Source organism: Eurypyga helias, unplaced genomic scaffold, assembly GCF_000690775.1.
Source record: "Eurypyga helias isolate BGI_N326 unplaced genomic scaffold, ASM69077v1 scaffold6182, whole genome shotgun sequence".
In the NCBI taxonomy this organism is placed as follows: domain Eukaryota; kingdom Metazoa; phylum Chordata; class Aves; order Eurypygiformes; family Eurypygidae; genus Eurypyga; species Eurypyga helias.
In genome coordinates this window covers 107,536-128,720 of record NW_010235213.1, presented here as the reverse complement: position 1 = coordinate 128,720, position 21,185 = coordinate 107,536, and the positions used below count along the sequence as shown (strand labels likewise).

At 47.6% G+C, this 21,185-nt stretch overlaps 1 protein-coding gene across 1 annotated transcript in view; it reads right to left on the bottom strand.

Annotated features, from left to right (window-relative positions):
• Window positions 1–355: 355 nt before the first annotated feature.
• Window positions 356–21,185, bottom strand: part of SATB2 (SATB homeobox 2) — a 109,298-nt gene continuing 88,468 nt past the window's right edge. Inside the window, exon 11 of the mRNA XM_010146662.1 lies at window positions 356–811. Coding sequence (XP_010144964.1) covers window positions 356–811 — 456 coding nt within the window. The remainder of the gene's footprint in view (window positions 812–21,185) is intronic.

The following is a 21,185-nucleotide window of genomic DNA, read 5'->3' as shown; positions in this document are numbered from 1 at the left end:
TATATATTATGTAAATATATATATATACACACACAAAGTTGTAAATTTTCCTTCATTGATTTCATAGGACTTTTTCTTCCCATGTACTTGCGAGATGTCCCTTTCGTAAGTGCAAGACTAATGAAGGCATAATCCGACATGATTACAACGACAGCTTCAGTCCCACGGAGGAGGTGTAACGCACGAGTGTCTGTGTCGAGGCGACGCCTGATGGGGCAACGCTGAATTCATTCGGTTTGCACATGGACCGTGTGCAACGGAAACAAACAAACAGAAGGTAAAAAGCGAAAAAAATTAAAAGTAAAACCAGAAAATCCTTGGATCAATGTATTGCTTTCTGTGCTCCTATCCCACATTATCTCTGGTCGACGTCGGCTGGAGCCGCCTTGCTTTTGTCGGGGTTCTCTTCCTCAGGCTCCACTTTGTACATTTCCTCAGAGCCCTCCTCGCTGTCGTTCTCCTCCGACTCCGTCAGCAGCTCCTCATCCTTGTACTCTGCCACGTCAACCACCGTTCCCAAGTGCTCTTTTAGCTTCCCGTGGTGCTTTACGTGGTAACGTTGGTTCTGGAAGAATTTGATGATGGTGTGTTTGGGGAGATCCAGCTGAGCAGAGAGGGTGTGGATGGCTTCCTGATCCGGGTAGAGGCCCACGTCGTGGATAAAGCTTTGAAGGATACCTAGAGCTTCCAGGGAGATCTTGGTACGGGATCTTGGCTTTTTGGCACAACTGTCCTCAGCGGGGGGAGGAGGAGCCTCTTCTCTAGGTGGGGAATTCTCCTTCGCGGGCTGGGACTGCTGTCTGTGCAGCACCTACAAGATCAAACAGACACAGGCTTCATGCACACGCTGACCCCCTCGGTGCTCGAGACCAGGGCTTTGCTTCCCTGCGGTACGAGTCACTATTCGTTTTCCTTCCTTACCTGTCTGACAGCTGCACCAGAAACTACAGACTGAAAGGAGAGCGATATAAAAGGCAAATAATGTAAAATAAATGTTAACCTACAACACAGTAAGAAACACAAAACGCAGGTAACAAGAAGAAATACCAGACAGCCAAAATGAAAACGAGGTCAAAAGGTATTACAGTCTTGTGGTCATGATGCCTGGCCAGTTGTCCTGCCGCAGACACGTCATGCTCCTGCTTTGCTCCCCTCCTCCTCCCTCCTTCTTTCGTCTTTTCAGGCGAGAGACTCTCACCCTTCTGGAGTTGCCTGATCACACAGGGGACTGTCAGGTGCTACTCTGCCATGAACAACCACGTGGCACTGAAGGGCATCACAGCGCCTTCATGACCAAAATAACAAACACAGAAGCGCCAGACACTTGCTAAGATTTCCCTTCTGCGAAGGGTGACATCGTGGTCAGTTCAGTCGCTTCCCAGAGCTGGCTTTAATGCATCTCCTGAGCAGATTTCCTTGTGGTACATCCGTATTAATTTCACTACTTGAGGGGGGAGTTCAAATGGTTGTATCCCTCCCTTCTGAGAAAGCCTCTGGGCAAACAGGTTTTCAGTCTCGTAACAGCAGTTTCTCCTTCTCGGCAGGTTTAAAGAAGCATATGTAGCTCTTAATCTTCCTAACAGCCACTTAGTCACCAAGAAAGGGCCTCGTGCAGCACTTATTCCAGGGGAAAAATACCTGAATTGTCAGAAATACAGAGGAGCTCCACGCGCTTTCTGTAAAACCAAATCCATACAGGAGAGATTACCAGCAAAAATCCCCCACAGGACTGTATTTGCCCAGAGGTTTTTCGGATGCAGAGAAATAATTATTAGAACTCAGTGCTACAGAGCCAACAAAATCAATAGGGATAAATATTTCCTTCCACAAATAAGAGGGAATTCTGGCTCTTCACTCAAAACGAACACGTCTTTGCTGCAAACTGCAACAGCCAGAAAATCAACCCTATGTTAAAGCTCTCTAAAGGGCAGAAAAATAAGGATAAATGATGGAAACGTGCTGAGAACGCGCGCTGCATTCTGCACGCAAGCCGAGCCCCCTGCGAAACGGCTTTCCGGCCCCAAGTCACTGCTGCAGGGGGGAAGGCCGCTGTGGAGCATCAGCCTGCCGATGGATGCAAACACACAGCAAGGCTCTGTGCCAAAGAGCCCTTCGCTCGCTTCCCTTACCAAACGGTGCTGCCGTCTGATGAGGAACCGACACCGACGGCCATCTCCACCCGCCGATTCCGAGCAGCGCAAGGAAGTCCCGGCCGCGGCACACACACGGCCTAGGAGCCGCCGCCACGTCCCCAGCGCCTGAACCATCAGCGGGTGAGAGTGAGGGCACAAGGTGCAGGCACGCTACGGCACGTCCCGCCGACTGCAGCACGCGGCACGGAGTGACGCTCGTGGGGGTGATGGAAAGCGGCCGGGCAAGGCGGCAGCTTCAGGCAGCTCCACGCCGTCAGCTGAAAGCGGGGGTCCCCGCCAGCGGCTGGCAGGGCTTGCCACACGCCCGGCAAGAGCCGCTGGTGGGCAGAGAGCGCTGCAAATGCGTTCTGGTGCTGACAGATTGATATTCCTCTCACGTAAATACCCAGGGTGACACGGAAATGGAGCTAACCCAGGAGCTGGGGGAAAGAACTACCTCAAATGGCGATGACGGATGTTCTGGTCTACATTTTATTACAACCCTTGTCATAAAAGTGCAAAATGTTCCAATGAACCGAATCGCTCAGCTGCTCCTTGCGGATTTCTTTTCTGTCCATGGATTGTTTTCAAAGAGGACTGACGCTTGCAAACAGAGGGGTTACAGACAAGGGTCGGATCCGCACCTACATTGGCAGGGAGCACTGACACGAGCCAAGGACCCAGCCCCGTAAATCTGTCACATAGCCCCTACCTACGTTACCTCCCGTTGTGCTCCCTGACCCTGTCCCCCGACACTGCAAGGCCCGGAGCAGCCAAAGAAAAACGGGATTTAACGCCACAGATTACCTGCCAGGGAATTTACAGACAGCAGCATATGAAAGGCCTCAGGTAGCACTGCCAATCAGACTGAATTCAAGTGGCAGCTAACAGAGGTAGAAACACACCCCGAAAGAGTGCAAATTACCCAGTTCATTCTGCGCGGAGTTGGAAGCTGGCTTTTTTTTCCCTTTCCAGTTGACAAATAGCATGAGAAACGATCCAGCCTGAAAAACGTTACAAGACTTCCAATCAAATATAATGATGAAAAAAATCCAACAATACAGGATCAGCAGCAGTAAAATGTTTAATTTGAAGGAGATGAAGAGATGCCTACAGCATCTATAAAGCAATCAACCAAAGAGAGGGCTGAGAGCGGGAGGGAAAGAATAATTTTCCTTAACCCTTCCTTTTCTGGAGTGACCTCTCCATCCTCTCCAGAAGAGAAAACACATAACCCAGAGGTTATCAGGGTAAAATAGTAGAAAAACATTGTCTTTCTTCCCTTGCAGTTTTCATAAGTTACACAAAAACCTAAAGCTACTCTTGTAACAGATAAACCTCATAATTCCACTAACTTCTGGGGGCTTGCTCTGGATTTCCAGTGGCATTAACAACGGGTTTCAGTGACACATTCCCCTGTTCAGGGAGACGGGTAAATGCGCAACTTCTTCAGGTTCAGGCTGCGATCCGTATGGTGTTTCCTTCCGATAATACAGGCTATTTCATACAAAGGAGCATGCTTGTCTCGGGGGAACAGATCAGCTCTTGAAGCACACGATACAAGACGAAATCTAAATTACCTCTTTGTTAAAAATGTGCTTTGAACTACATTTGTAAAACACGCTGGTCGATTGGGCAATTTGTTTTCTTCATGTCCGGCTCTGCGTCCTAGAGGAAACGAATCTAGCCTCCTAGAGGAAACGATCCATTTTTGGCAGTTCCAGATTCTGGGTCATTACTCGTGCTCCTAAATCTGCAGGTAAAATTCCTGCAGGCTTCACGCACGGCTGTGCACCCCCAGCCCCAACACTTGGGAGTTTGGGTCAGCGCTGCTCTGCTTCCATACTGCGAAGATGGAAATGCCACTGACCTTCTGCGAGCGCAGGGCAGGCCGCAGTGCCTTTTCCAGCACAGGTAACCCCCCAAATGATGGTCTGGCCCGCGAAACACCACGTGCGTGGCGTGCTTCAGAGAGAAGGGGCAAAAACCACGGCCAGGCTCAGCTTTCCTTTTCCCTAGAAAGCTGGCTCTGGGCTCGGAAGTGTGCACCATCCCGGTATAGGTGCACCATGTCCCCTTTCCCACTCCCTCCTCCTTCTTCCATGCCCTTCCTCACCCTCCCGGGCCACAGGTGGGGCAGCCCCCGCCTCCCCCTCCACAGCCACCACCATCTGGAGCTGACTTCCCTTCCCCTCCCTTCCTGCCCTCCTCCCCGACTCCCCATCTACTCCCAAATCAAACGTGAAGGTATAGATTTCCTTCCGTGCCCACAGGACTTATTCCTTCCGTCCCTCCAAGAGATTTCGGTTTCAAACTCTATAGGCAGGGCTGCCTCCTCAGCGCTTCAGAACCGCGCGGCTACGGACGGCGCTGCTGTATGAAAGTTCATTCAGGGAGCCTTGAACCTCACGGACAAACTCGTTTTTTTCAAACAAATTAACCCGCCCCAGTAGAAAACTTGCAAGAAAACGAGTATGATGGAGGTTGACTTTAAAAGGTAAAGTGACTGGTCCTAAATCGCACTGTACTGAAATATGATTTGAAGGCCACAATGAAAACCAGCTGGAAGCCATGTGTAAAATATAATAGTACATGCCTACAGGGAAGGAAGTGAGATATTGAATGATTAAGTTTAGGGGAGCATATAATGTAGTGTATCATTACAGGAGTGATCGGGATTACTTGTAATAAGCTAAGGGTTTGTGGTCTTTCTCAAATCCAAAGCCAAGAATTATTGGGGGGAAGGGATCACCGCACTGTTTTACACATATCCACTCCCCATGTCTTGGGACGCTCCCATGGGACAGACCTGACTTCAGCAGACCGGGACAGCCACGTTCCCACAGAAAAAGAGAGGTGAGCGCACCCAAACTCAATGATGAACGTCATGTAATTGCAGTCTGTATCTGCGCTGTATTTAATTTTGGCTGGATTCACTATCCCACTGGTGTTTGTTTCCATTTCCACCCACTTTGTAGCTAGAACTAGACACGTGAAAACGGCGAGTTGCTAAGGGGAGCCAAGCAGGATGCTTGAGCCTGGTACTCACACACTCGGGCAGCGACTGCAGCCAGGCACCGGCTGACAACACTCGCTCCGTGAAACACCTTCTGTCGCCTCAACAGCCATTGCCGTGGGTTAGAAACAGGGACTGCCTTTCTACCCCAAGACCCTGAGTCTTTTGTTTGGTAGAGTGCGGCTCTGCTCTTCCCCCTGCAGACACCGTGAGTCATGTCAGCTCCTCTCCGACAGGGTTTGCCGAGATGACGAGGTGCCCCTTGCCACAAGAAACACCAAACCCCTCCATCCCTGGAAGACAAGGCTGTGCATTTACAACAGAGTGCCCCTGGCAAGCGGACATCACCTTCCCCTGATGGACAGGGCGAGCACCCACAGGCACCTCAAGTGGTGTGTGCTGGCCAGTACCAGTTCCCATAACACAAACCCACAAGGAGCAACGTTGAACAGATCGGCCTTCTCTCCTCCACTTTTCAGCTTTCCTTCACATCTACACCGCTCTTGTAGCCAGCCATGACACTCAATCACTCCGAGGGCTTTTATGCCGACGACAGAGTTCTTAGCTACCTAAGGAGCCCAAATCAAAAGCCAGAGAGAATGCCCGCACGTTGAAAACGGTGGTTCCAGTTCCTGAGCTTGGTGCATCGAACCCTGACAGCCCTCACGAGCACTCAAGACTAGTCAGCAGGATTTGTCACCACTCTGACTCAATGCAAAACTGGACTCGTCATGTACTTCCTGTAAGCAATCCCGCTGGAAAAGCTCCCTCCCAGTGACTAGCTAAAGCCAAAGGGAGGGCAGAGGACAGGCCAAAACAAGGTGTTCTGCCGCATTTTACCGAGACCTGTAGGTGGAATTCACAACACGTCCCCTCTGAAAGCTAAGAGCTCCCAGGCCATGCCTCACTATCATGCTGAGAGTTTCCTTAAGAGACAACCTCCACCACCTTGCACAGACATCTCAGACCTCGACAGATGCACTCTCTGTTCCTCTGCAGATCTCACAGGAATATTCCATGGGATATTATCTGTTCAAACAATCAGCCTTATGCTCACTACCCCCGGTCTGTGGCAGCTTATCTTCCCAGGCAGAAAGGCGCGAGAGGAGAGCAGAGCAAGGTGCTGCCGTGGGCAGACTCGCACCCGGACGGCCTCCTGGGCCAGGGCTCGCAGGCCGAAGAGCATTCATCAGATGCAACCACTGTGCCAAGACACTTCACAGGTTTCCCTGGAATGTCTGTACAAGAAACTGTAGCAGAAGTTACAATTTGCACCTGTGTTCATTTCTTTCCTCTTAAAAATGTGGCTGTTGGACTACTCTTTTTTCCTTGCAAAAACACATTCCTTTGGGTCAGCACTGCAGCACCAAGCTGCAGCTCCAAGTCAAGTATTTTCTTTGGGCTCATTCTCACAGCGGTGATTTCACACCTTGACACCATAAAGCTGTGTTAAAGACTGTGGTTTAGTTTCCTTGCTTTTCTTGGATTATACAGTATCCTAAGGTCAAAACTCAGGAAAATCCAAAACCGTTATTAAAAAAGAAAAACTATCTATGAAGTGATGACAAATTGCAGACTACAGGTGTTAGATTACATTTTGACTCCAGGCAGGTTTAATATACTTTAGTTTCCTTTTACAATTGCCCTCAGCAGGTACCGTTATCGGTAAGGGATTTCAAAAAAATATATGGTACTCAATAAAAGAAGACCGTGTCAAAAGAAATCAATATGAGCGTGCAAAATGGTAGGAAGTCTGACATGGATAAATATGTTCACTTTCATCTAACTTCACTCTGAGCTTCTTTTAATTTTGCAGCTCAAATGCTAGCCCCACATCCTGTGCGTTTTCCAACGCAGCTTAGTGACGGCTTCAGAAGGGTGAACACCGTTATTAGAGATGACGGTAATACGTGTTTGTGGTACGATGCACCCCGTCTCATGCAAGCCAGCCCAAATCAGCCAACCAGAGGTGCTGGCTCCAAACATGTAACCCAGCAGCCCTGGGTCCTATTCAGCTGCAAAGACACAGCAGTCACACGGCAAAAAAAAACCCCAAATATTCAGGCCTTCCCGATCATGCTTAATCTGCTACTGACTACCACTGAGGCTGGAATATCAGCTCAGCCAAAGCCTGTGTCCTAAATCTCTCAGCTCCGAAGTACAAGTCACTCTCTGGGACAGGCAAAAGCGGAGGTAGAGAGAACTGTGAGGAGAGAAATGAGTTCCACAAGGAACCCAAAGTCAAAGGCAAGTTTGGTTTCCAGGCTGGAATGCGAGCTGGTTGAAGTGATTCATTTCAACATCTTTGGAGCACACTCGCCACATGCTTCCCTTTGCTTTACGGTGGCCGTCTCGCTCAAGGGCAGGAAACAGGCAGCGATCTGAAAACATGGCAAGAGGCTGAACAAACACCCAGGCTCTGAAAAGCAGACCGCTCCTACAAATCTTCTCTAGGACCAAACTGTCAAAAATGGTCAAAAAGGAGACAAAAAAGACATCAGGAAGAAAAAAAAAATCAAATAAATAACGAAACGCTCATGTGTGCATTGCTTTTGCCACCCCACGCAAAGTGCTAAGCATAAGCATTACCCAAACACAAACAGTCTTGGGGTGGCGGGGGCGGGGGGAAGAGTGTCTTCCCCCTCCCAGCACGCCCGGCTCCCATGGATGCTAACAGGGCTAGTAGGAGCCCAGCACGCATCAAAGAGCAAACAGACCACAGAACATTTTTAAGAGCTATCATCACTGGAGATAAAATATAAATTACAGCCCGATGACACGGCGCTGCTAGGAGGCTACGTGTGCAGCGCCGCTCGCAGTGACAACAGGAGATGAGCCGGTAACTTCTGCACGGGTCTGAGGTTACCATGAAACATCTGTGCGGAGGAATCTTTCCTTCTCTTTGCTTTCCTTTCAAGAAGCCCTGGCACCGCTGTCTACGCAGTTGTTTGAAGAATGTTTACAAATCAGCTTGACAAAAAAAAAATCTGCCATCAGTTGACCACAATCATGATCTTATTCTTCAGTAATGCGTGGTTTATTTCCCTTTCCTGATCCCTGTTAATAGACAGCACGTGCCTAAACAATAGCCACTATTTTGTCTGTATAATGTTAAAAAAATAAATCATACAACTCTGACAATGCAGAGCAGTGTCCCGGTGTTTCCTGGGGTAACTGCTCTCCCTCGAACGCTAACCCAACTCTTCCCACAAAAGCACAGGCACAACTTTCATCGCTGCGCAAGTGCCTGAGAACTGGCTGATTTTATGGGGCAGCACAAATGAGCTCATGCTGATGAACTTAGTGGATTAGCTCCGGATTTCCCATCTTTGGCTGGTTTAAGCCAGATTCCTAGGCTGACTGCACGGCAAGCGTGGCCAGCAGTGGATATCCCTTCCTCACATACCTGGCTGAGCCTTGGGAGGGCTGTTGACAACTACCACCCAGCCCGCAGGTGGAGTCTGCACGTACCTACTGCGTAAATAGGCAACAGGCCAGATGCATTCCAGCTTCTGCTGGCACAAGCCAGGATGCTGGTGACAGAGAGGCCGATGCGGCCAGGAAGCGTTGCACAACACCGCTGCAGACTCCCTCCTGAAGGCGTTGGTGATGGATGGCTCCATTGTCTGGGGATGGGGCACGGCCAGCACAGCTGGCACGGAGGCCGGCTGGTCACATCCCCCCGCAGGCAGGACTCTGCCGGCTGCGAAGTAGCCATACAAGCCACTCCTCCCTGCAGCCTGTGGTAGCAAGGCAGCCTGCCTGGCAAGGGGCAAAGCAACAGCCCCGTGAAGGTTTGCACTGCCCTTCTGTACAGCAACGCTAACTGGAGTCCCGCTCAGGCGTGACTTTCAACGTCTGTGTAAGCATCAAGGGCCACAGAACCTTCCGGTTAACACTTACCTTCTTCAAAACAAGACCATGAGCTTTGTGGGCCTCTGACTTGTCCCTCTGGTGCCTTCTCTTGCAGCCCTAGCAAGGCACTCGGGGCGCTACGGCATGCAGAGCCCTGCGTGGCAGTTTCCCAATAGAGACAGAGCTTGGTTGTGGTTGCAGGGAGGGTCTGTCAAAGATTTAGGGGCAACTCTGAGTTTCCCTATCCCAACTCTGATAATCCTAACGAGAGCTGGCAGAATGCTGCAGGACTAAGGAAGTAACAAAAGGCCTTTTGGTTTGCTTTTCTGCAGACAACATACTTCTCGTATCCCCCCCATTTTCTTGTTTAATTAACACTACGCATGTTACCCTTCGCATGTGAAAATCTGAAGAGTACTTGCGGGCAGCGTGAGCAGGATCTTCCCTGAGAAGCCCCAACCTAGAGCCACACTTAAGGCCAAGCTCTAAACCCCTAACTATGGTGGCACGGATGGCGCCACTGTAATCATGGTGTTTTCCAGTTACTCAGATCAGGAGTAGGCACTACATTATTTCAGGAAGGGTATGTTTGGATTAGACACTGGGTTCTAGGGGGGGTGCACGGGGGGGGTAATTATTTGTCCCATCGAACTGTTTTAGGTCCTTACAGATGGCTATTTGGGGTTCCAGGAATACCCAGCTGTACTGCTAATTTTTACAATGGGGGCAGTTAGAAGTCAGAAGAACCTGACTGTTATGGTTAGTGAAAATAGTAGATTTATGCTGATAAAACACTACTCAGCATGTTTTTTGCTTTCTAGACGTAACCACCAATGCACTTAATAACAGGACTTGAGCAAACTATACTGTGTGAATCAAACACATAAAAGTATAAATATTCCTTTTTTTAGAAAGCGAGTCTTAAAAAGTGCATTATAATCAACTACCATGGTAAAAAGCAAAATATCCAGCGCTACCACACACACAACTGGCATAACGTGCTTTATTATACCCTTAGCTTGAAACTGGGTAAATAAAAATCAAATTACCAAAGTGCAGTCCCCCCCCACAGATTAGGGCGCTGAGGACAGGAGGCCGCAGAGAATGAGATCTGAAATCCTTTGTCTTCTTGATTATACTCTGGAAAAGGTGGGCATGTCGGGAAGACTGAGGAGGTTATGCTGCTGTTCCTGCTCTCTGTGTCTCACTATGCTGACCTGTACCTATTTTACACATTCTGGATGCTGGAAGATAAAGGCTGTATGGAAAGTAAACAGCACCTGCAGTTTGTATTCACAGTACTAGAAAATACGCAGCTAGGGGGGAAAAAGGGTATTTTGTTAGTTTTCAATGACATGGATTAACATATGACGGCGAGGCAGTGTTGGGACAGAGCAGGGGATGGCACAGTTGTGGCCCTGGCTTTGCCGCTGCCTGCCTGCCGGGGGGAGCTCCGAGGATTGCTCAGCCCGTGGCGGGCTACGCACCCACCATCACCGGGGTAAGCTCACACTTAACACAGGCCTCCAGCTCGTGTAGATTGGTGCAAGGAGCCCCTGGCTTCTGCTAGAAATGCAAAACACTGTTCTCTGTTTCATTTCATTTCATTTCACTGGAACAGGCTGCCCAGGGAGGTGGTGGAGTCACCGTCCCTGGATGTGTTTAAGAGACGGGTGGATGAGGTGCTGAGAGATATGGTTTAGTGGTGGACAGATACGGTTGGACTGGATGATCTCTAAGGTCTTTTCCAACCTAGTGATTCTATGATTCTATGATTAAGATTAGAATTGTGTGGCATTTTTCAGTCAAAACATCTTTCTTTAGGTCAAAGATGTCGACTGAATGGCATCAAAGCGTTGCCTAGATGAAGTCTACTTTGCCAGGCTGTTTGCCTGGGGCGGTGGGGGGTGGGTATTCGGACAAAGTCCAAGTTGTTGAGGCATTTTTCATGAAACGGCATATTCTGGTTGCTGTTACTCAGAACAACTTTTGCTCTTCAAATTTCTTCTATTTTCCTTTAAAGCACAAACCTTTTTTTTTTAATTTTAACTGAAAATAGCAATTTAAAAAGCAGCAACATATTTTCTTTCAGTGTTTCAGAAATGTCTGGAACCCCTTCAGCTCAGCTCAAGCCCTTCTATAGCTCTAGGCTGTACCACCCAAGGAACGGCAGCTCACAGCCACCCTTTTACCCACCGAGCTCCTTCACCACCGTATTTACAAAGGGTTGTTCTGATGGGAGCTCTGAAAGAATGAAATGTAATGCAGTTTATAAAGGGAGCTGGATGCGAATCCTTCCTATCTCAAAATCCAATAAAGCTTATGATTTTTATTGCATGTGGGAGTCCTTTGGTCTATGTAATACTGATTAGCAGCTTGGCCAGTAACTGATAAAACCAGAAAGTACTTTCAAATATATCCTGGCTGAAGACGCCTGGGACCGAAGCACGTGCGCCGCAGCCGATGGCCCCAGGGGCACACATGTGCCTTGGGATTTCTCCCTTGGTTCTGTTCCATCTTGCCATGGTTTTGTTCCATTCTCTCCAGGAAGAGTGACTCCAAGGCTCTCTCACAGCCTTGAATCTTCCCAGAAAGGAGGCATCATCTCAAAACTATTTACCCTCACCTTTCCAATACGCATGAACCCAAAAAATTTACAACCCGCTTCAGTCAGGGCTCCGGGCTGGACTTTAACAGATCCCAAACACAGCAACGCAGCCTTCTTACTCCTGATCTCACTTAAGAAAGGGAATGCCAGGAATAACATTACTCCAAGTCAGCAATGCTTCCCTGATGCTAATCAGGGCATTAAAAAGGCATAAGCAGTTCGTTTAACGCAGAGGGACAAAGACAACCACAGCAGTGAATCAAAACCAGGGAAAAATTAGAGATTAAAAGTCATAATACTCCTTTCAGCAAGCCGCAGTCTGAATGCATGATAAGTAGCTTAAAGACACAATCACGGCAAGACCCAGAGACACAAAACTGTCCCCTGACTGAATGAAATGTAACCTGAACTCGCGCTGGTACAGCAGCATTCCCTCCGCAGGGCAGAGCTCGCTGCCGTCGGGGAATCCAGACCCGCTCGCGGCACACAAGGGCTGCCCCGGCTGACCTTCCCTGATCCCGCGCAAGGAAAACACACACGCTCAAAGTCAACAGTTGCAGGGAAAGGAAGAAAAACCCAAACACGGCACACTTGCAAGAAAGAGATTTCCATGGAGGTTCCCTCCCCAAAGAAGCAGATGGTTTCCAGTTAGTCAGGGTCAGGGACGGCCCCTGTGGTTTCCTGCCTGCTTGCCTTTGGAGCTTGTCTAGATCTCATCAAGATAGGCAGTCCGAAAGAATTAGAAGGGCTAAATACAGAAATTAGGGAAATGAGATACAAATGAGCCTCGGTTTCCACTTGTGCAGACAAGCAGGGGCATCCGTGCCCGCGGGTGGGATGAAAGCAGCGGGGCCGACCCCTCTGCCCGGGCAGCCACGTCGGGCTGCAGCACACTCCATCTGCAGAGGTCGGCCAGGTCCCGTCCATGCCCCCGTGTCTGCCCAGGCACCAAAGCCGTGCCTACCTCCACCCAAAACACTGCAAAACGGCTCTGCTGTGTTGAAAACGCCCCCGACGTCAGCTTACAGCCCTGCCTGCTCCAACGGTGGTGGTGGTGCCCTGCGGCTCTACGGCACGTCCACGTCCACACCCGCAGCCCTCGGAGACGCAGCACACACCCAGCATGTGGCTACATGCTTCCCAAAGCTCTTGCAATGCCAGGCATGGGAGCCAGGCAAAAATCCAACTGGGAACATATATACGCACAAGCTACCATATGGAAAGGGCATTCTCAAATTAAACCCCGAAACCCAGATGAGATCCGAGCGAAGGACAGTTTCACTTAAAGGAAATCTCTGAGGTCAACCAGCAATTAACTGAAAGGTTCTGATTGACTACGCTATCGACTGCGCTCACATCAGACAGCTTCCTGTTTATTATACCTCACGGGCTGTCTAGGTGCCAAGACATTAAACTGTCAATAATCTATTAATGCTAAACAGCTCCTCCCTCCTCACTCCATCCCGCAAATACTTTCAGGCTAAGAAACTGCACTAAAAAGATGCAGATTTTTGAAGTGAGATGGAAATGAGCTTTTTAAGGTATTTCTTTGCCTGGTTCCAGCTGCAAGTACAGCAACATTCATAAACAATATAACACGCAGTCTATAACTACATGGAAAAAATTGTGTTAAAAAAAATCAGACATGATTGAGACCATATTCTGAAATCTGGCTTTCTTTTCCAAGCCATCTTTAAACAGTCTAAGTTAAATTTAATTAACAATTTACAACAAGGAGAGAGAAGTTATTTAAAGAGAGGCCTACAGGTCCTTAACACTCAGTGTCTGGGAAACAGTTGTATATAAAAAAAAAGTTTTAATGAATTTAATAGAGAAAAGCACTTTAATTAAATGCTGTCAAAGAGGATTGTATTAATGACTGCACACAAAGGAATTTAAAGCAAGCCAAGTATATTTAGCAAATAGGAAGTAGGCTTTCAGAGGCTGCAACTATTTATGTTTCTGCCATCGCAATGCATCTAGGAGATCGCGTTGCCAATTGAAAGCAGTTATGTTATTAGATATGATTTTATTTATTATGGATTATTAAAATTTCAAATGCTGCAGGGAATACATTTATTTCACTTCCAAAATGAAAGAGCAAAGATATTTCCTGCTTGTTCAGTAAGAGGAAAAATAGAAGAGGAAATAAATAATAAATAGTAATAATAACTTAGCACTTAACTAGTGAAGTGCTGTCCAGGCAGATCTTTTTATGGGGCTTGTTAAGTCCTGGAATTGTAGCATGTCTCTTTCTGCTATAACTGGGTGGGTTTGCAGTTGCTACCACAGCTTCCCTCAGCACAGCATGGAAGGAGGAGCCAGCTCTCACTCCTCCTGCGCAGGATACAACGAGGAGTTGTATCCTGCGGTAGCACAAGGCACTTCTGCAATATTCTGCGTGTTTCAAATCTAAAAATCACCAAAATCCCGAGAAACAGAAAGAAATTGAGGATGCTGAGCTTTTTGCAAGCAGGCTTGGAAAGACCAAGGTTTCCCAGGCCTAACCAAGGAACTTGGCCATGCAGCTCTTGTAAAAGCCCCGACCAACTATGGGTCTTCATTAAGCCTTCTGCAGAACGTGCTTGCCTTCCTCGACGCCCATGTGATGGGGTTTGTGGCAGGAAGGAAGGGAGCTCTTCACAGTCCTCTCTGCCCACACGTTTTGGATTCAAGTGCAGCACATGAAATGGGCACGGCCTAAGAAGAGCATAATGTAGAGATCCAAACCATAAATTTGAGAAAAAGCAACTAGAAAATCCAAGGGTGTCAACACCATTTTGTACTCGGATGGTACAAACAGCATAAAACTAAGTTTAGTCCAAACTGGAAACCAGGAATGTTTTTTTGACACAAAGTTAATGAGATGGCTGAGTCTGTAATATCCAGGATACGTTCTGTGATTTACCACATCCTTTCTGCCATATGTAATGGGAAGAGGTTAATAATGACTTCAGATGTCGCAAACTTCTGAATGTTCCACCAGAGGCACCTTAGATGGGCTTGTATCCCCTGGTTTCTGAACACCGAGTCCCTTTTAAGCTAGGTACCACAATGTCAGTTAGTTCCGAGTTACTGGTTTTAAAATGTATTTATTAGTATTTAATATTTTTACCTTCTAATTTGAAACCTGACGTAGTGAGTAGAACTGGGAGAAGAGGCATTGGAAAGGAGGCACGAGGGGATACCTACTTCCTTTTACCATGTGAGTAGCATCATAAATGGTGAACTCAACTTTCTAAATACATTATCTGATTTTTGTTTAAGACTAATAAAAGTCATGTGTGATGTGTGTTGAGAATGTAGCCTTTGTTGTTCCACAGCTAGGGATTTTGCAAACAGCTTCACTTTGTCTGTGCCAAGATATTTTGGAATATTCTTTGAAACACTGTAAGCGTAGATGACTGTGAGAAAAAATATGTGCTACTGTACTTCTGGATACTTGATATGTGAGAATAGTGCATACACACAAAAACATTTCCCGTTTCAATCCGCAGTTCCTGGAGAAGTCCATACAGACATGGAACAACATACGCAACCTACACAGCACACTAACCATGAAAAAACATCTCCCTGCACATATTACAGTCTTTGGGTATTTCCAACAAGTCACAGGGAGAAAAGAAAAAAGAAAGTCCGCACCAATGGATTTCCAAAAAGACCGACCTGGGGCAAGGAGACGGAGCAGCTCTGTTACAGCCTAACTCCCAGCACTGCCTGGGAGCCGCCCGGTTTCCTTGGGAGATGCTGTGCAACACAGAAGGAAGAGCAGCTCAAAGGGATCTCTGGGGGACAAGCAGTGCGGTGTGCTCTGGCAGCACACCACCATCTCGGTTCCCTCCCCATGCAATTTTTATGACTGCCTACCTGCGCAGAAGGGCCAGCTGCAGAGATCCAGGGCTCCTAAGGTTTCCATAAGGAGCCCGAGAATAAAATGGTGCGCACAGCCAGTAGCCTATAAACATTTACACATCTCTAAAGCACGATGCTATCATTTATGTACAGGTGCAAGGGACAGGGAGTATTTAGGGAGCATTACAATGAAATTAAAAAGAGCAGTATTTTTAACTGCACAACTTTCAAACGTAAATGGAACAGAGGCTCATCTAGTGGCTTCGCAGCCTTCAAGATCTGCCTGCTGCCAGCCGTCAAGCTTCAAAGGTTATGGGAATTTAAAGAGCTTTATTTAGTAATCTTGCTCTAGATGTTTGCTCATCCTCAACCTACTACGACTCCGTACAACACTGGCAGCTTAGCCTTTGCAAGAGGGCCAGGACTGGAAGAAATGAGGGCTAAATCTGATCAAATTGGGTGTGAAGGGCAAAAGGGTGAGATGACAGGGGCCAGGGCTATGGTGATTTGCTAAAAAGATGACCTGTCAGAGCAACATCAACACAAACCCCTACCCTGCCAATTCCTGCCAGGTTTCGCAGTGCTAAATCTGCACACCCAGATTTTAAGTGGAGTTTGTGCCTGGAACATCTCCCCCACGGGAGGCAGGGTAGCCTGCGCAGAGCTGCTTTGGGGCAGCCTCACACAAGCTATCGTCCTGCCCCGTCCTCCGTTTATCCCTGACCAAATGAAAGCTGTCCCGGAGCAGGTGCCACTGAGGTGACCTCACACTTCCAGGAGTCTGAACAAATACAGAAAGGATGTACTACTCTGACAAAACTAGACTTGCCCCCTCAGAAAATCACAGAAGTATCCACTTTACTTATCTCCCATTTCTAGAGTTAAATGGAACAGTACTAAACCTAAACTAATTTGAGAACAGAAGCAGTTCTGCTTTAATTGCAAGTACACTCCCCACTATCATTTCAAGGGGAATCGCAGGCTTAAAGTTAATAAAAATCAGCAGCACTTTGCAGCCACATGAGATACCCACACTAAACAGAAACAGCTGAGAAGGCGCAGTAGGCAGGTTTGGCTACAGCAGTCAAAGCTCAGCAGCTTTCCACTGCGATTGTGGTAACTATCCATCACAAGAAACTCTATCGGACACCTCTGAGTCGAATGTAAGGGGTTTGCTGTCCAATATGCACTCCTGCTGACGTCGTGAAACCTCATGCAAGGCTCCTGAGCTACTGCGGCCCGACGGGAAAATGGTGTGCCCCAGAAGGATGGAAAACCAGAGCGCACAGCCGCGGCTTCCGTTCCAAAAGGCAGTGTGTCTGGGTGCAGGGCACGGGTACCGGAGCAGCATGAGAAAGCAGCTCAGAGACAGGAGCCCTCTGAGAGTTGCTGTGCTGCTTTCCTCAAAGAGAGTCCCTTACCCCCACCCAAAAGCAGACACACACACACACACACACACACACACACACACACGATAAACGCAGAGCAAGTGGTATCTGCAGTATGTATTGCCTCCAGCTTTACTACTGCACAGAAATAGAAGTTACATAGTTTGGGAGTTCTTTCAGTGTTTTTTGAATGGCTTCAACTGAAAGGAGATGGTGAAATTAACTGTTATCATCTAATTTGGTTAAAAAAGAAAGAATGGAACTCCAGATAACGGAACAACTGAAGAAGACAGATACTCTCTACTCACGAAATTCACAGATCTCGTTCTTACATGCACTTCCCCCTGTAGTTCCAAATCAAGGAGAAAATAAATACTCCTGCTGCAACCCACCCAAACCAAAGCTCTGAGCTGTCTGAGCGGAAGGAATAAACCTGTCCCTAAATGTCCATCTGGGCTTGTTGAGTACAAGCTGTCTCACCAGTCTTGACCACCCCTGTCTGAGCAGACATCACATCCAGCCATGGAATAAGGAGCTGGGGAATAAAAAGCAATAGGCATCTGCCTATGGTCTGTCTCTTTGGCGCAGAGAACTGATCAAAACGCAAAACTACCAAGGTGCAGCCATCAAGAATGAACCACAGGGCACACCATCCCCACAAAAAGTTTTGCCTAGATAAAGCATGGTGTGGGAAAGCAGATTTTGTCCAAGTCTCCCAGAAAACTCAGTCCTGATTTCCAGCATGCGAAATCCCCTGCTGTAACCCACACAGCCACAGCAAAAACTCACTGTGCACATCATCCTATAGATCATTAAGCACACCATGTTCCCTTGTGGAATAACACAGTTTTGCTTCACTCATCATCTATGATTGCCTAAGTATTATTAATTATTTTTTAAGCAAAGAAACGTTAAATCTCACTGTTTTTTCCATCTGCATGCTATGCATTGTGTGACCCATGAACTCCAATACATTGTTTAGAATCAGCTATTTAATTAGGAAGCACCACTGTGGTGTGTCTTCCCCTCCTTATTACTTCTAGAAAGAGAATATGAAATTAGTTTCATTGGATTGCCATCGCCACTTGCCTTGACCCATTTTTACGAGGGCTCCATGTTCTGCTGTTTTGTATTTCATTGTCATTTCTAAAATATTTGTTTCTTTCCATCCCTCACAAAATGACAAAATTAGTATTTCATTTACTTCTGTGGTATGTTATTTTCCGCATATTTAAAAAGAGACCACAATGTTTGCAACGAACACACAATACAAAAGAGCTTTCCTACAGCTTTCTGCTATGCCTTCTTCTATTTATTAATGTTCCTCCATGATTTATGATCTGAACTATTATAAATTTCCAGATTTGTCTAAATCAAAGCTTCTGAGGAAAAAAGGGTGGAGGCATGTCATTGTAAAAACGTGACAAAGGTCACAGTGTATCAGAAAGCAGGTGAAAATCATTCCTGTTTCTTTAAAGTCAACTTTTGACGGCTCTCTATGCCTTCTTCTATTTATTAATGTTCCTCCATGATTTATGATCTGAACTATTATAAATTTCCAGATTTGTCTAAATCAAAGCTTCTGAGGAAAAAAGGGTGGAGGCATGTCATTGTAAAAACGTGACAAAGGTCACAGTGTATCAGAAAGCAGGTGAAAATCATTCCTGTTTCTTTAAAGTCAACTTTTGACGGCTCTCAAATCCGCGTGCACTCAGCAGATCTATCTGTTGGCTTATGGAGAAAATGAAAGGCAAGGCTTCCCTGCTCTCTGAATAGTAGGTACTTCGCTGCATTGGTGGCTCCTTGCGGCTTATCCACCCCAACGCTCCAGAGACAACAGCTTGATTCATCCTTTTCCCAACTGAGTCAGGTTTCCCTGCCCCAGCAATTAACAATGAATTAGCACCATATTAAAGTGCCAGGCAAGATGGCTATTCTCTGGAGCAGTCACCTTGGACAAAGCAGACAAACAGTGGGAGAAGGGAGAGAAATTAAGTTTACTGTGTCCCAGCATGTCTGTAACAAGCACCGAATCCCTGGCTGGCAACGGGAAACGGCTGTAGGCACTTCCCAGCATTAACACTCCAGAAAGCTCCAATGCCAGTGAACAGCCTGGGAACAGTGGGATTTAGTGAGGGATGCAAAGTAAGACAGGTTACCCTCCCCGCTGCAGAGGTGGAAGCTAAGCACAGAAGCATGAGGACTGCTTGCCTCAAAGTGACTACTTTGCATGCAGCCTATCCGACAGACCTACGCAAGAGCCAGGCCTGACCAAAGGTCCAGCCAGGATCCTGCGTCTGATGGTGGTGGAAGAGGGTAAGAACAGGGCAAAAATACACTTTCCGGCATACCCTTCCATCCTCCAGCAACCTGTGGCTCCGGCACTCTGTAAATCAGAGGTGATGTCCTTGTGGTATCTAGCCAGCAACAAACTCACAGGTCTTTTCCACAGACGCACAGCAGCGCTTGGTGATTACACCACATTGCACAGGACTGGAGGGAGGAAGAGTCATTCCATGCACACCTGAATTTACCTAAAAACCAAGCAAGCGGCTGAGGCGAGCTCAGCCTGCATGCAAGCAACATGTAGGTGTACCATGGATGCTCTGCAACCAGCATGTGGAGGAAAACCCATGCTCCGGCACGTCCGTATGGTCACGCCCGATGCTGCCAGAGAACACAGCCATGTCACAGAGCTCCACAGGGCTTACATTTTATGACTCCTCAGCACAATAACAAATAAATCAAGTGTGCAGGGAGGAATTTCTTTTGCACTGAGCTTCCACCATAGACATTTTTCATTTCAGAAACAGGAAAAAATTTTATTAAATGGATTAATATGTGGCTGACAGGAAAAATCTAATGGAAGAGAGAAAAAAAAGATAGTGTTTCTTTTTAAAGTCCTGAACCTAAAATTAAACAGCGAGGTACAGGGTAAGTAATACTGAAAAACGCTGCCATCAGAGGACAGGAACCAACCCAGCCTTGGGCTGATTCCCTCACCAAAGGCGCACCCAGCCCTGTAATCGGCACGTGAACTACACAAACCCCAGCACAACGAAACCTTTGCCGTTTCCAACCAGCCATACCAGGGAAAATGCTGAATTTTATCTATCTGTCATCCTCTGCCTGGTCATGGCTTGCGATAATAGCCAGGTGTTTCTTGCAAGCCCCCCAGTCTGACAGGGCGGCACCCCCAGCCCAGAGTGGGCTCAGCGGTGGTGGCAGGGAGCTCTGGCAGCAGCATGGGGCACAGCCTGTTTCCAGGCTCTCCAGCCTCACAGCTGGAGGAGCAGGAGACTCGAGCATCGATACAAGCTACTGTGCACACGTCAAACCCATCAGAGCAGAGAGAAAGATGGGGTGGGCGGAGAGAGAAAGCAGAACTAAGGGCCTCCTGCCTCCTTGGGTGTCACAGCACCACACCTGCTGTCAGCACTGCTGCTTGTACCTTCTTTGAAGGACTGTCACCTTGACATCAAGGCTGCAGGTAAGGGCTTGGCTTACAGCGCACTTTGCACTGGCAAAGGCTGTGAAGCAAAGCAGGTCAGTGACTGCAGCTCTCGGATGTTTCCACCCCCTGCTAGAATGCAGCCAGGCACCGTGGCAGACATTCTGCACCCGCCACAGCTTTGAGAAGGAAATGAGAGTCGCTTTCCCACCTGACACTACGGAGGGAATTTCAGATAGGCAGAATGTAATTACTAGGCCTGGACTTCGGCCAGGAGCGGGGCCCAGGACCCCTACCCTTATGTAGAGTGTCACAAAATCTCCGATGACTGCAAGTGTGAGGACCTCAGCTTTACGTCTCTGGCTGCTGTCATTGATTCTTCATGACTAATTACCTAATAGTGACCCTTGCAGCAAAGCCAAAAAACAAGCCTTGCTGCTTGAAAATCCCAGAGACCAAAAACTACACAAAAAATGCTTGGTCCAAGGTATCTTTTGCAGGTGGGGAGCAGGTGGACAGCAAGCCTCCCGTGTCTTGTAGAGGTTGTGTGCCACTCAGAAACCTACTGGGGATTTTGGATGGGCAAACATGTCTTTGAAATGCAGCACCCCCAAAACACAAGCCTACTGTATCAACTGTATACCAGGGTCTCCAGAGTTTTGCTGTATGTAGTTGCCAGCTGGTTCCATTTATTTTTCTTCATTTTTCATATTTTGACTGTAATAAATAATTAATCCATGGCTTTGTAACTTGCTGACAAATACAAATGCATCGCATTCCAACGCAGTGTAACGTGTCACTCACAAGAGCCAACCTGCACGACGCAGAAAAGGGATGTGCAGAAGGTGTTGGAAAGTAGGCTAATCATCAAGGTCACCCACAA